At 38.6% G+C, this 17,030-nt stretch overlaps 1 protein-coding gene across 1 annotated transcript in view; it reads right to left on the minus strand.

Annotated features, from left to right (window-relative positions):
* Positions 1 to 17,030, minus strand: part of cdc42se1 (CDC42 small effector 1) — a 33,653-nt gene that overhangs the window by 8,420 nt on the left and 8,203 nt on the right. The window contains exons 2-3 of the mRNA XM_047383743.1: positions 6,569 to 6,978; positions 328 to 432 (exon numbers count right to left, since the gene is read on the minus strand). Coding sequence (XP_047239699.1) covers positions 328 to 432; positions 6,569 to 6,718 — 255 coding nt within the window. The 5' untranslated portion in view covers positions 6,719 to 6,978. The remainder of the gene's footprint in view (positions 1 to 327; positions 433 to 6,568; positions 6,979 to 17,030) is intronic.

Consider the following 17,030-nt stretch of genomic DNA (forward strand, 5'->3'; position numbering starts at 1 on the left):
TGCAACTTCTAAACCTACATAGGCTCTGAGTATTTTATGACCTTAGCACTTGTTTGATATATAAACTTTATACCTAAAGGCAGCCCAAAGACAGAGACACCCAAGCAGGATTTCTGGGCTGGTCAAGAAAGACCTCAGTGACTGACAGAGTGGATGCAGATTTTCCAAACACAGAGCCCCTCTGTCCTCATGTTGGACTGAAGGTCATCTCTGTTTGCTAGGAAGCTGCAAACCTACACTTTCACTTTCTCTCCTGATTTACAGTCACATAACTGACTAACACAAGGTCACACTTCAGGTAAAGATTAAACTTGTGTGTCGTCTTACCGGCTGCAGACCGTCTCCCATCTCCCCAGAGCCGATGTGCGTGAGGTGGATAAAGTTTGTCGGTTCCCCGATCATGCTGCGGTCGATCTTTCTCCTTTTCTTCTTCTACACAGAAACCGACAGAGATTAATCACTTTGGAGAAGTTGTCATTCTCTTCTTATTAATACATTTGGAGGAGAAAGCATGCTGGTAAAAGCAGTAGGGTAACAGGACATAGACAACATGGACAGATGATGCACCTTGGTCATATCCTGTTTCTCTAGCCCTCTTTTCTCCCCTCACTTATCAAAATAAATGTGAACAAGGCCAGAAATGCTTCATCATGAGCCCATAATGTGACTCTTCAGGTTTGAAATAGTTAAACATTTTCTCATACGTCTCTTTTGTTGCTCTGATGATCTGTCTCTGATGGGCCTCCACACGTCCACATACTCTTAGTCTCAAATCACCATACAGACTCATGTAGGAACAAAAAAAATGACGCAATAGAAGGAGAAATGGGAAAAACACCAGAGTAACCTGCAGCCTCCATAATAAAAGAGGAATAACACATGCTTCAAAAACAATCATTACACTGTATTCAGAAACTACATCCAACACCTGAAACTAGGTTTTCATTTGAGATTTCTTCAGAAGTCAGCTCCTTCTGGTGCATTCAAGGACACTCAGAGTTCTGGTAATCAGCCAATGAAACCCCTCATTAAAACCTCATTCCGTTCCCAAAATCCAGTAAACCCTGCTGTGTGGAAACACATCCAAGCCACAATCAAAACCATTTAGATGTGATTTAAGAAGCTTATGCTCGGGATTATTAAGAGCCCTTATGTAACACAGCAGAACTAAAAGTGACGGTTGAACACCACCAAGATCACAACCTGGAGTGTAAGAGTGAGAGGAGTAAATAAGTTTAAAGGCACTGATCATAAACTGCTTTATTATTATTATTATTATTATTAAAGAAGAGAATCAAGAGGGAAAAACCCCACATACAAAAATTTATAAGAACATGCAAAAAGCAACCAAATAAAGAGATTAAAAAATTCATACTTTTTTTTTACGTGTCCTACAGATTTCCTGTCACAAGTGGACCGTTACGACTTTTGCTCCACATTTATACATATATAAAGAACTTTATTAAAAATTGCTTTGGGATTATTTCAAATGCAATGGACATGGAGACTGAAACAAAAGTGAAAAAAGAAGAAAGAAAGGGAGAGAGGTGGGGCAAAACTTAAAAGGGAGCGAAGGAGTTAAGAGTAGAGGAGAGGCAGAAGAATAAAGAGAATACAAGATAACACCCTAGAAGAAGACTTGTACACCTGCAGAAACGTACATATGACAACAACAATGTTACTGAAAAGTACACTGTACTAATTAATACAGGACGTATTTATTGGCAAAAGCAATTCAATTTAAAGTATATCTGTGTATCTTTGTGTCTGTAAACACCTTAATCCTAACGCCTGAAAGTGCACTCACACACCCACCTGAGGGTGTGTATGTGAGTGCACTTGTGTATTTAAGATTTCTCCATAAGAAGATTCAATAGTGGGCGTGAGGAGCCACCGACCTGCCCCCCAGGACCCGAGGCACACAGAAGCGATGTAGGACATAGACATTCAAAGGCCCCCAGAGTCCAGGAGCCCCAGGAGAACCACGAATGCACTGGAGGGCAGAGACACCACCCACCGACAAGGAGGGAACAAAGTAAATGCTTGAAAAAGCATGAAAAAGAGAGAATCCTGTTTGTCCTGTTTTAAATGCCCTGGGTATTATTTTTAATGCCCTAAGCCCGCCGATTCAGTGTGGTAATGAGTGCAAGAGGTGGGCATGGCTTGAGCGCAACATGCATGGGCAGTTTTAGAAATATGAGAGATTAAGAGATGTCATGTGTTTTAAAACTTGGGAACTTTAGATATGCCCATCATCTTGACATTGTATGCATTTCTTTATCAGGTAAATTAAAAGGCTGTTTACAAAGCTCAGTGAGGGTTAACCACTGTAGAGACCTAACAACAGCAGAAACGAATACATTTGTGAAATATCTTTTTAAAGCAAGATGAAACTTGATGAATTGGGCAATGAAAAACTTCCACCCTATAAGCATCTTTCTAAAGTAACCCTTAATCATTCTTGATCAGCACAGAACATTTCCTTATAGTCAAAATGAGTCTAAACATCTTACAGCACTATTCCACTCTATTCCCCTTGCCAAGGCCTAACTTTAGCAAGGCCTTTTGAATGTTTTGGTGTATTATATCATTACCAGCAGGCCTGGCACAGTTACAGTACCATTTTGGGTCATCTCTTTTGTGTGGATGAACATATTTCTAAACATTATGCCTTATTTTTGAAGAACGTTTGAGAAAATATCGTTTTATGTGAAAAATTCCTACAAACATTATGTGTACCTGACCCCCAGCCTCTTGTAATTTCCATGTGTAAAAGAAACCCCAATTTTCTGGGCACCACACTTTAACCTAGAGGCCCATATGCTCCTGCATCTGGCTCTGACTGAGATACATGTGGAGGAAAGTGGGTTTGCAGAGACACCGGGACAGCTAAGAGGGGGCTTGAATCCCTATTATAATGTTCTTAATTGTAATTTTTACAATTATGTAAAACAAATGCATCTACATTTGATAATTTCTGTGAGATGAAAACTTGAGTCAGACCACACTGCTGCAGCACGATGGCATCCTATGTTCAGCCAGCTGGGAGTGACTCATCGCTCAGCCTACATGCATCCTCCTCCATGGCTATGGCTGCCGTCATGGCAACAACAATAAAAAAAAAGCAACCGGGCAGCGCTGATGGAAGAACTGGAAGGAGTTTGGACCTTAATTTCAGAAGGACATGTGAGCAAGGCTGGGATGTTGTGAAAGCACAGCAGTTACAAATTCTGCTGACAATGTTTGACTCATTGGCAACAATTGCACACACACTCTCCTTACTTTGTTGTGCATCTTTTGTGTAGCTTTCTGTTTTAGATTTACTTGTGGTGATTTAGCAAAACTTTGGGTTTGCTAACACCGCTAAACTTGCCAGAATTTGATGGCAGCAGTATGATTTAAGATACAAGAAATTGACGTCTAAACTAATCCTAAAGCAATTTATGTTACGGAAAGCTGGATATGCTGCAATTACTGAATGAAGTGGAGGGGGAAAAAAGACTCTCCTGGCAACCTTTGAGCTGGGACCCAAAATATCATCATCATGTAATCTGAGTCACCAACATCAAAGGAACAGGCAAGTATGTCACTGACATATGCAGCTGGTCCTGGTTGTATGTTATGTTTTAACACCATCAGCTGCTCCCAGACCTCCATCACAAGAACAATGTCGACTACAAGCCCCTTTATTACAAGCAAAGAAAAGAAATAGCTTACAGTGCATTACTATAATGATAAAAATGTACGAGTGCGGCCATTTTTACTCAGACACTTCAAAAAGGTAAAAAAGTCCCTACAAAATATGTGGTGCAGATTACAGAAAATAATTCGGAAACAAAAACAAAACATTATTACAAGGAGAAAATACATATAAGAGACACAAATAACTTGGAAAGCAACACAAAACAAAATAAAACACGAAAATTAAAATCAATGGAGAGAAAACATTATTATAGACACTAAAAATAAGGATAGAAAAAGAAAAGAGGTAGGAAAAGACAACCAATATACGAACTGAAACACAAAGACACAAATAGACAAAAAAGGGACATAGAATGACTTTGCTATATTGTTTAAGAGCTTAAAGTATTCAGAGGCAATTAAAAATCCCTAAAAATAATTACAAGGACAGACCAAAAGAAGGTTTGCCCTGTTTTTCTCATGTCTGATAATGTATTCATCGCTTTTACATTATTTTCTACAGCTGGACCCTTTGCTGCAATTTTACAGTCCAGATCCTCAAAGAGAAACTCCTTCCAGAGTGAAGTCACTGCTGGCACTGCTGTGTATCTGAGAGTGTTTGTTAAAGGTGTATTGTTGCAGCGGTACAATGGAACAAACAGAAAACTCTAAAAATACAGGCGGAGGAAGGAGGGAGGAGGTCTCTGGAGAGAAGCACCACAGAGCAGAACTTCCTCCCAGGAGCGAGAAAGTACACTGTGTCTGTCGGCTGCAGTAAACCTGCACATCAAGTCACATGTGGTGGGAGGTGCCAGGGACTTGCTCTGACTGTGTTAATTAAAACCTATTTAGTATGTTAAATATAACAGCTCAGGTGGGACATTTATGGGTATAGTTGTCATATTATGTTTGGGTTTGAAATGATTTATTCAAAAAGACATTTTTCAGGATTGAATAACTGTACAAAATACAACTTAATTGATGCAAAACAAGAATTGGGTGGACACATCTGAATCTATTGTGGATTTGTTTGTGTCGGCGGCACGGTGCTACAGTTCTTGGCAGTGTTGGCACTTGGCACTGGGATCTTTCTGTACAGAGTTTGCTTGTTCAACCCATGTGCTACTACTAGGTACTACGGCTTCCTCCAACAATCCAAAAACATAACTGTTAGGTTGACTTGTTACTCTAAATTCTCCTTAGATATGAGTATTTGCAGACATGGTTGTTTGTCCTGTCTCTCTGTTGCCCTGTTATAATAGACTGGCGATCTGTCTAGCGTATACCCAGCCTCTCAACCAATAGCGAGATTGGCCCCCACGACCCTGCACAGAAAAGCGAGTAAAGACGATGAGTAGATGGACTTATATGTGCCATCACTGTAAAGAAACCTAAAGTTTGAATCTCTGATGAAAGAAAATTTGTTCAGGGACAACCCAAAGAAAACAGTAACCACAAAAGCTCAAGTCTGCCATAAGCTAGAAACTGCGGGATCTGTGTCCACAGTGAAGCAACTTTTACATCACCAAGAACCTAGAAGGTGCTGAAGAAAGAAGCTCCAGCTCCAGAATTGATGGTAGAATCATGCTGTGTGACTTTCTTAAATTTAACTTAAAATCAACAGCTAGATTGTTGAAAATTGGACACAACTGGGTTTTCCAACGGAACCATGATGCAAAAACAATAATAAATTGATGCCCATAATGTATGTAAATTTCTGACTGGAACTGTACGTCCACACTTTCCCTAAGCTTTTGAAGGTCTTGCTTTGTTTCAGCAGCAACTGGATCATAACCAAAACACAAAATCAATAAACGGCATTAAATAGATGCTGAATGTGTCCAAATGTGTACTGACTTGAATGTGGCTGTGGTATAACAGCATTGCTTTGTAAGCAGCACTGTATGCTGTGGCATTTTTGCATGAGGCATAAAAAGGGAACCGAGAGGCTGCTGCAGGAGAAGGTCAGAGGTCAAGGTAAAACCGGAAGTTCTGAAACCTGTTTACTGCATTTGTGTCTTTTCTTGTTTTTCTCATTTGCAAGGAGCAATGTGACTTTTAGACATCTTGAGGACATGTCCGTAATATAAGGACATCGTGTCTTGGCCTCACTTTGGAACAAATCTAGTCACTATGGTTTAGGTTTAAAACTTGTTTAGAGTGCAACAGTTTCATAAGATGTGCAACACCAAGCCCCTTAAAACAACTTTGTTATTGGTTACCAAATAAAAAAATTTTTTTATTCACTTCAGTGAGTAAAAAGAAAAAAAAAAAAAAAGTATTTATTCACACTTTCTGATCCGATCACCGAAGAGTTACACATCACTGATCAAGCCCGGTTAAGCATATAATCAGCCTATTACAGTCACCAGACCATTTCTGGTTGCATCTCCAATGATAAAACATCTAATAATGATAATGATGATGTTTCAGTCTCAGATAAAAATCCAACTTTAACCAATACACAAAATGTATCAACAATCCAATTGGTAAATGGTCAGTTACATTAGTCAATCATTTAATTGATAAAATATCTAGGTCTTCCACTGTATTTGTTTGATCTGACTTCATTGTAATAAGTCAAAAATGATTTATCCACTATTTGATGATAGCTAACTTTTACTTTTTAATATTTTATGCAATTGTTGAGTTTACCTTTACATTATCTTACTATTAATCATCAAGCTTGCACGTTCTCTTAATCAAATCATTTACAGCGCAAACTGATGCACATACTTTTAATGCATCTTTTAACCATTTCAACCATTATAATTTTCTTTCTGTCCTCATAATTATCGTTTCAGGATGTGGGGTTAAGGGTTTGGACTTGATTAACAGGACAAAGATCTTTACATAGAGATTAATAGTGTTGGTATCGGTGTCTCACCGGAGGGGGTTTGGCTACCACACAGCAGCCCATCTTGTGCCAGAAGTCACTCATGCCGATGGTCTGCCTGTCCAGCGGCCGGCCGTTGATCTCTGCTGCCGCCCTGCAGGCCCGAGAAGGAACAGCAGCCTGTGGATAATCCTGGGGCATCCAGACAAAAAGCCACACAAATATAGGCAGTCAGAGGGTAAAACCCTGAGAAAACCCCACCTCAGACAAACGACAATCTATAGGTGGACTCCAGCTGATTCAGATGGGAAAAATAAGGATATCCACAAATTTCCTCTGTTAGATGATCCTCAGTCGAAAAAGTTAAAATAAAAAAAACTTTACTCCTCAAAAAAAAAATAAAGCGTTTTCGATTCAAACTTTAAAATCCAAACTCGCACGTTTAGAGTTGCGACTTTTATCTGTGGAGAGAGACAGGAAAAAAACTTGTTACAAACATATTTCTCAAATTCAGATCTATACTGTAAAATCAGTAAATATCTTGTCTTAGAATAAAAACATGATCGTTTTATTTTAGTCTACCCTTTATTTATCTTCCCAAGAAGGAAGTTTATGCATGCATCATCCATCCCCTGGCTGTGTAAGTTTATCTTTTGCAATCAGGCTGAGAGTTGTTCCTTTCACTTATCATTTTATTAGCCTTTCAATGCCTCAGCGAGCAGCAATTATTTTAATGTCTCTGTGATCGTCCATCTCAAAGACTTAAACTGCCTAAAGTCTTTAAATTATCACAATCAATCTGCAATCTTTACATTCCTCCATATTAGATGTGCTTTATCTGGTTATGGGGCGACGCACCAACAGCTTGACTTGGACTTTGGTTTTTTTAAGCCAGCTAGACCTTTATCTAACCTTCACTTAGTTTCTTTACGCAACGTATCAAAGCCATAACAGTGAGCAGAGCAGCAGTTACAGACAAATCTACCAACATCAGCCACTATAAGCTACCAAATAAGGCTAGGTGAGTTAAACTCTGTAAGCTGCCTAAAACACAATGTAATGGAATATGTGATCACATTTTTCAGATGCCTAAATAGCACTTATGGTCCAAAAATCCCCACATTTCTAGAAGAAATCTTTAAACATGACCAAGGTCCTGACAAAAAAGAAGAAAAAATGTTGACACAGTCTATCATTGAGCTGCATGGGAACCAAACCCTCTGAGACGTCAACACAGCAAGCACATTAAGCATGACTAAACATTAGGTGTGGTCCAAACACGAAGGAGCAGGAAGTAACAGAAGAACACACACACACTGCAAGCTGTAACGCTGAACTTTGAAAAGGACCTTTCTGGTGTTTTACTCTTGTTGTTTTCAGGTTAGATAAACTGAACCAGATTTAAATGATCCCGATGTGTGAAGCTACAGTCAAACATCCAATTAAATATATACATAACATTTAATAATATGGGTATTTTTCTGCCTTTGTGGACATCGGCGTGAGTTTAAGACCTCATTAGGATACATCAATAGTGTAAGGATATAGTGTCTAACCTTCAAAAACCTTCTGATTACTGCTGGGAAAATAGTCCAAAGGGATTACATTGTTTAAATACAAATTTTCTTTGTTCTTTATCGGCAGACTTAGAGAAATTACTTTCTTAACAGTCTGGTCCCAAATGATGACTGGATGGAGAGGTCTACCTCACAACCAGTATGCCGGCTTTGGGTGCCCGTGAATGGCGGTCTCTGTTTATAATGGTTTATAAGGACATATAGGGTGGTTGGTGATGGCATTGTTCTTAAATTGTGTCATTATTAATTTGGTCTGCCAGGGAGCCTAAGACTCTGATGCTGATATGTCATTTAAGAAACCTTGTGTTTGTTCAAGTCTAGTTTTAAAATGGTCCAGATTTCAGATCTTTAGAGAAGGACAGGCCATTATAAAGTCCAAAAGATTTGGGTCCTGGTCCCTAATGAGATACTTGGCTTCTTCCAGAAGAAACATCAAAGGGAAGCCAAAATTACAGCCCTTAACAGTTTTTTCCCCACCAAGCAGTGGATAACTACTGTTGAAGAAACGTTCTCCTCACAAATAAGCCGAGATCTTTGAATCTCTCAGACCTCTTCTGTTCAAAAGTCCTCAAGATGTACAGCAGCCGGCCAACCATCCATTCTAGGACCTTTGATTTGCACTGAAAACATGAGATAGGTCACAAACTGATTTGCATGAAGTTGTTTACATCTTCAGACTCTGAATGCCTTTTGCAAGAAGGTGGGTTAAATTAATATTCCCTATTTTCTTCACAAAGACACCTTTAAAAAAAATCAATTGCCAGATTTATGATTTGTTGATGAGAAATGAGTTATAGCTGCGAAATATTGAGAAACAAAACATGTATATACCTATAAGCAGGCACCGAAGTACAACTACAGGCATCAAATGCAAAACGTATTCATAAACCAAAGCTGGAGAACAGAGCACCTAAATCAAAGCCAACTCAACACCTGAAGGGGTACATTTTATGAGCCTTTAGGGCACAGCTTGTATATGGAAGCTTGTTAAGTGTTTTATGCTGGTTGAAATTTGTAAGGTCTGTTGCTCTAATTATCTTCATCTGGTGCCATAACTGTTTGATGTGGGTCAATTAAGGATAATTAAATCAGTTTTTTTCTGGATTTCAAACAATCTTTGGGTAAATTCAAGGAATGACTAACCTTTACTTTTTGAGCAACTTGAAATTTGTTGCAGATCACCTCGACTGGATGGCAGGAGGCATTTGAGGTATTCTGATTACATGCATGCTTTAACTGTGTTTCTATTCTCAGTCTGTCTTAGCCCTGTTAGAATATCTGGAGTCCCTCCAACACATTTCAGCAGATGATAAGGAAGGAATGTGGAGGCCAGAAACATGTAGTTTCATGCTTGACATCCACAAAGATCAGCAGAAAGGAATTCAGCCTAAGGGGTCTGCTTCACCAAGGAGAGGACTTCCTGTTTGGGAATCAAACAATTTACAGTTTATGAAACTGTGAATTGAAAAGTCTGAAGGTCTCCACAAAATGCTGGGGATTTTTCCCTCAACTGCTAAAACAGACTTTCTATTTTGATTATTTGGTTTCCTTCGGCAGTTAGTTTCAGCTGAGTTCAGGCACACACTCAGATCTAATGTTGTCTTAATGAGCAATCACTCGAAGAAAATTCCACATGTCTGAGCTTAATCTTACATAAATTTCACAAACCTTCATTTCAACATATCAGGAATGATTGGAAAAAATCTGAGATGAGAATCAGAACAAAAAACGTCTTTGTCTGCTGCTTTTATCTCTGTTTAAAATGCTACTTATAGTCTTATAGGGTGTGGTAAGAAATGTATTTTCTGCTGGATTAAAGAAGATTTGTGTAAATGGGAGAAGAAGAACAGATCCGAAGGGGTTTGGGCGGACAGAGAGCAATAAAGACCATGACACAGACAAAAAAAACTGTATTTGGTTATATAAAATCAAAATGTCATTTACAAAAACTATAGCAATCTTTGTTCAATTTACACAGTTTACTGTAAGCTGACAGCAGAAAAAATCTGCTGCATATTAAATATGAACAATAGAAAACAATGATTAGATTAGAGAAAAGGGAAGTAAAACTGTTAAATTCAGTATCAGAATTCAAACTGATGTGAATGTTCAGAATTTTGGATTTAAGGAACAGTGTTTTAGCTGTCTGCAGTGGATGGATAGGTTTATGGACAGACAGACAAATATGTGGCCAAATGTTCAGCAGTGCAATGGTGCAAACTCAGTCTAAACGTCTTGGCCTACAGACTGTTTGTGTGTCCTCTAGAATACATTTTGTCCCATTACGTCATTGGGAGGAGGTAAAACATCTTCCTCTCACTCCTGTTGTATTGTTTGCAGATGGAAGAATCCACAGTCTTTGCAGAAGTCTTGATTAATTTCCGTTTATTCATTTGTTTGCTTCTGCATCATCAGAACCTTGCAACCAACAAACAGTTCTCCAGGCTTTCTAAATATCTAAAGTTTTTTTCTTTGTAGTTTGGCTCCTAAACTCAAAGAACTAACCCCTATTTTGTTAACTTTTGACAATGAACGTACACCTTTCATAATTTTGATTTTAGCAGTTTTTCACAAAGACATAATTTGCTCCCATTTCATGTGATTCTACAGGTGCATTTAAATAAAAAAAGAATATCAATGAAAAGTTTTTATTTCAGTAACTAATTTCATTAGTTTAAACTCATCATGTAGACTCATTACATGTAATTTCTGTTAATTCTGATGATAATGGCTTATAGATAATGCAAACCCAAACTTTTGTTTCTCAGAAACTTTGAATATTATATAAGACGAATGAAAAATGAATTTTAATACAGGAATGTCAGCTTACTGAAAAGTATTTCCGGTAGATGCATACAGTAACTGGCTGGAGGAATTACTGCATCAATGCGGCGTAGCATGGAGGTGATAAGCCTGTGGCTCTGCTGAGATATTAAAGAAGCCCAGGTTGCTTGACAATACTCCATTGATTCTCTGTGTGGCTCAGGTCATGCTAGTTTGCCGGCCAATGAACCACAATGACACAATGGTTAACAGAGCAGGTATTGGCAGTTTTGTCAGTGTGTACGTGTACCATGTCCTCTTGGAGAAAGAAATCATAATCTTCATAAAGCTTGTCAGTAGAAAGATGCACAAAGTGCTCTAAAATTGATAGCAGCACTGACTTTAGAGTTTATTAAACACAGTGGACCAACACCACGATATAGCACGGGTCTCCAAATCATCACTGACTTGAACCTCAATCGACTTTAATTGTGTGCCAGTCCACACCTTGTGAATCTCCACCAAATTCTTGAATGGACTTTGCTTCACAATCATCTCTAAACTGCCATTATCACTTTTTTTCTCTCACAGTTTTGCCTTTCACCAAACTTTCCATTTATATGTAAGAACAGAACCTTCTGTGAATAAACAGCTTCTTTAGCTATAGCCTTTTGTGGCTTGTTGATTGTCTACTGGACAAAGGTAAAGTCAGCAGTCTTGTCAATCTGAAGGCAGTAACATGGATCTAACATAAAATTTCTGTATTACAAATCCCAATGTGATGCTCTAAATTTTCTATAGCCCGAATTGTGGGTTTACGTTAGCTGGAAGCCATAATCATCAAAATTAACATAATAACACACTTGAATTATATCAGCCTGTGTGTAATGTGTCTACAAGATGTTTAACTTTCTGAATTGAGGTTCTGGCAAAACTTTACCGAGGAGACACACATTTATGTAAGAAAACCAAAGAAGCCAATTTTTGACAGACATAAAACATTATTTCAACACCAACAAGATGTTTCTCAAAGAGCTATTAGTTGCAGACTCAACATAGAGAAGATAAATCGTTGCCAAACTTAACAGAGTTGAATGAATTTTAGGGCAACACCTCAAACACAGCCATTGATTGTTTGACATCATCAGCAAATTTAAATCAGCCAAGAATAGAATTATGGACCTCCACAAGTCTGATTTATCTAATCGTAGAAGGTTGAAATGTCACATTCATCTGTTCAAACAGTTATATACTAGTCTAAACACTATGGGAATGTCCAGCCATCATACGGTGCAGGAAAGTAACTGGTTTTGTGTCAGAGAGACAAACATGTTTTGATGCAAAACCCCAGAGGAAAAGCAGAAGACCTTGTGAAGATGCTGGCTGAAGCTGGCAAGACGGTGTCAATATCTACAGTGAAACGAGTCCCGTACCAACATGGGCTGAAAGACCACTCACAGAAGGAGAAGCCATTCCTCCAGAAAAAATTAAAGCCAGATTATAGTTTGCAAATGTACTCAGAGACAAAGACCTTAGAGACCGAAGCTAAAACTGAAGTGTTTGGCCATAATGACCATTATTGCATTTGGAGGAAAAGCATTGAACCTTGAAAGCCTGTTAACATCATCCCAACTGTGAAGTATACAGGTCCTTCTCAAAATATTAGCATATTGTGATAAAGTTCATTATTTTCCATAATGTCATGATGAAAATTTAACATTCATATATTTTAGATTCATTGCACACTAACTGAAATATTTCAGGTCTTTTATTGTCTTAATACGGATGATTTTGGCATACAGCTCATGAAAACCCAAAATTCCTATCTCACAAAATTAGCATATTTCATCCGACCAATAAAAGAAAAGTGTTTTTAATACAAAAAACGTCAACCTTCAAATAATCATGTACAGTTATGCACTCAATACTTGGTCGGGAATCCTTTTGCAGAAATGACTGCTTCAATGCGGCGTGGCATGGAGGCAATCAGCCTGTGGCACTGCTGAGGTCTTATGGAGGCCCAGGATGCTTCGATAGCGGCCTTTAGCTCATCCAGAGTGTTGGGTCTTGAGTCTCTCAACGTTCTCTTCACAATATCCCACAGATTCTCTATGGGGTTCAGGTCAGGAGAGTTGGCAGGCCAATTGAGCACAGTGATACCATGGTCAGTAAACCATTTACCAGTGGTTTTGACACTGTGAGCAGGTGCCAGGTCGTGCTGAAAAATGAAATCTTCATCTCCATAAAGCTTTTCAGCAGATGGAAGCATGAAGTGCTCCAAAATCTCCTGATAGCTAGCTGCATTGACCCTGCCCTTGATAAAACACAGTGGACCAACACCAGCAGTTGACACGGCACCCCAGACCATCACTGACTGTGGGTACTTGACACTGGACTTCTGGCATTTTGGCATTTCCTTCTCCCCAGTCTTCCTCCAGACTCTGGCACCTTGATTTCCGAATGACATGCAGAATTTGCTTTCATCCGAAAAAAGTACTTTGGACCACTGAGTAACAGTCCAGTGCTGCTTCTCTGTAGCCCAGGTCAGGCGCTTCTGCCGCTGTTTCTGGTTCAAAAGTGGCTTGACTTGGGGAATGCGGCACCTGTAGCCCATTTCCTGCACACGCCTGTGCACGGTGGCTCTGGATGTTTCTACTCCAGACTCAGTCCACTGCTTCCGCAGGTCCCCCAAGGTCTGGAATCGGCCCTTCTCCACAATCTTCCTCAGAGTCCGGTCACCTCTTCTCGTTGTGCAGCGTTTTCTGCCACACTTTTTCCTTCCCACAGACTTCCCACTGAGGTGCCTTGATACAGCACTCTGGGAACAGCCTATTCGTTCAGAAATTTATTTCTGTCTTACCCTCTTGCTTGAGGGTGTCAATAGTGGCCTTCTGGACAGCAGTCAGGTCGGCAGTCTTACCCATGATTGGGGTTTTGAGTGATGAACCAGGCTGGGAGTTTTAAAGGCCTCAGGAATCTTTTGCAGGTGTTTAGAGTTAACTCGTTGATTCAGATGATTAGGTTCATAGCTCGTTTGAGACGCATTTAATGATATGCTAATTTTGTGAGATAGGAATTTGGGGTTTTCATGAGCTGTATGCCAAAATCATCCGTATTAAGACAATAAAAGACCTGAAATATTTCAGTTAGTGTGCCATAAATCTAAAATATATGAATGTTAAATTGTCATCATTACATTATGGAAAATAATGAACTTTATCACAATATGCTAATATTTTGAGAAGGACCTGTAGTTGTGGCGGCATGTTGACTGGGTGCTTTGTGGCAGAAAGGCCTGGTGCTCCTTACAAAATATGAGGATGCTCTCAAATTACTGGTTGCCTGTTGTAGATACTTTGTTTAGGCCAGACACTATGTAGATCTTTACTCAACAGTGAGAAAACAGAAATTCTCAGAAAAAAAATTGAAATTGTCTTCATTGGAACCAAATCCATCCTCCCAAATCCTTCCACTTTTACCCTCACCATCGACAACTCATCTGTCTCTCCATCCACTAAAGTTAAGAGTCTGGATGTTTTGATGGTACTCTTATCTTTTCAAAGCCACATCAACAACATCGCCCGCTCCGCTCCACTTGTGTAACATTAGTCGTCTCCACCCATCCCTCACTCCTGACCCGCTGTAATCCTGGTCCGCTCTCTGGTCACATCTCGCCTGGACTACTGTAACTCTCTTCTGTTTGGTCTCCCCCATAAGTCCACTCATAAACTCCAGCAGGTCCAGAACGCTGCTGCCTGGGTCATCTCCAAAACATCACCCACCAGTCACATTTCACCTGTATTTCAACAGCTTCACGGGCCCAGATACCGCCTGGAATTCAAAATCTTGCTTTATGCATTTAAAGCCATCCATTCCATCGCTCCTTCATATCTGTTGGACCTCCACATTAATACTCGCTCCCGGTCTCTTAGGTCAGCCTCCTGCATCAGCCTCATGGTGCGTCCTGCTCGTCTGACCACCAAGGGATTCAGGTCCCCCCCGACTCTGCAACGCCCTCCCTCCTAACATCAGAAACACTGGCACTCTCTCTCTTTTCAAATCTTAGCTTACAAGCCATCTGTTCAAACAAGCATTTTTACCCATGGTCATTTTTATTTTGTCTTCTAAATTCTTTTTACTCTCATTTTTTTATGCTAATATATTGGTTTTTACTGTGTAATGTGACCTTGGGAGCCCTGAAAGGTGCCTTAAATAAAATTTATTATTATTGTTATTATACCATGGTCACAGGAAGGGTTAAAATGAAAGAAAGGGGAATAAAAATGAAAGAAATTGAATGTCCTAAAGTACCGAAAGAGTCCATTTAAAACCATTTTTTTGTTAAATTTTCCCTTGTTGTGCAAAGACAACAATGGTTCATCCTTTCAGTTTAGGAGCCTTTTGTTACCTTAATGATTCCCATCATCAGACTAAGTTCTTTAAACCAATAAACCAAATAATATCTTATTAATAATCCAACAAAAAAAACATTAAAAGGACCTTCTGAAAGACTGCTACATCTGATCAAAATAATTTAAACAAAATATGAGAAAGTCTGGCTGCTTGAAAAGATAATAAAAGTAAATGAGAGATGGTTTAAAACTATTGAACTTGGTGCTGTATGACTATAAATATTTTTTTAATCAAGTCTACAGTGCTCAAAAACAATTAAAGGAACACTTTAAAAATGCATCATGATTAATTACTTTAATCTTGGGCATATCCCAGTTTTTGACACACATGAATTTGCCGATTCCTTCTGTAATGTTTCATGTTCTTGATCATTCAAAAATATTCAAACAAAGAAGCAAAAAGCCATCATTAAAACCGATCTCCTGATCTGAGGGCAGCTGAGCATTAATCAGCTCCAGTGGAGAATCAGCTGAAACGCCACAAAACAAAAACAACAGTCTGTGTGTTTGAGACGACAGGCTGCAAGTCACACGATCACATTTCAAGCAGACGAGAGGGAGGCGGAGAAACCCTTATATACACGTGTCTGCTGAGACGTCTGACCTCTGAAAGTTTCACAACGACCCCGCTGAACTTGATGACTAACATCCGAAAAACCTGCAGACAGCGACAGCTGCCTTGAGCAGACCGAGGCCAGATTTTTTCTGTTTGTGAGAATTAGTCACAACTATACTGAAGAATGAAAACCTTTTAATGAATAAGTGAATAAAAAGTTAACATCTAATAATTTAATTTGTTGGTGGTCAGTTTTAATGCTAAAACTAAAATTAAAACACAAAGCAAATCCATACCTGTTCATAACTTCTGTTTGTAGGCAATTTTCTTCAGTTTCAGTATTGGTTTTTAACAAATCCTTGATTAATAGATTGGCTTGTAATGTTTAGATATTTGTGCAGAAGAATCTAAGAAATTCCATATTCAGATGACAAAATAAAGGTCAGTTGACATCTGATAAACGTTGAAACCCCCTGCTAGTAAAATATTAAACATTTCAATAACAGAGGGACTAAACTGTTGTTCTGCTCCACTTCCTGCTTTATAAACATGCCCACACTTCCTGCTACAGCTTATCTCACTTCATAAGCAGCCTGTGAGATAAAAACAAGGGCATCAATTAAATAATGAAATAAAAAGAAATTAGTTCAGATGTAAAGAAGAAAAAAGGATGGAAAGAGAAAAAATGGATTTTAGATTTCATAAAATCTGCTTATCTTTGCTTTTCAAAGAACGTAAAATCCCCTCCTATTTCAGGCTGATTTATAATTTCTGTGTTATGATGTACAAACTAAATAAATGTAGTGTGAAAAGATTAACAAGAGGAATGCAGTCATTTGGTTCACTTCTATCCTTTTTTTTTTTTAACAGGTAATTTCTTGGCATTTCAGACATACCGTATAGAGGCTGCTTGCCTACAGGTGCCAGGGCAGCTTGCTCTACAAAAAGGTAAGAAATATCAAGACAAAAATCCTAATTGTTGGATTGACTTTATTAACTGCATTTGGTTTACTTGAACGATTTTTAGTAACCTTCATGTTTACTTCAAAACTATAATTAGATTTAGTGGGTGTTTAGATTTTTTCTTAAGTATGTTGATAAAATTATAAACAACAATAATTAAATGTTATAGAACGCAATAATGTACCTGTAATAGTTAATATAATTTACTGTTGTATAATTGATGTTATTATTTATTATTAATA

This window comes from Girardinichthys multiradiatus, chromosome 13 (genome assembly GCF_021462225.1).
Source record: "Girardinichthys multiradiatus isolate DD_20200921_A chromosome 13, DD_fGirMul_XY1, whole genome shotgun sequence".
Taxonomy (NCBI): domain Eukaryota; kingdom Metazoa; phylum Chordata; class Actinopteri; order Cyprinodontiformes; family Goodeidae; genus Girardinichthys; species Girardinichthys multiradiatus.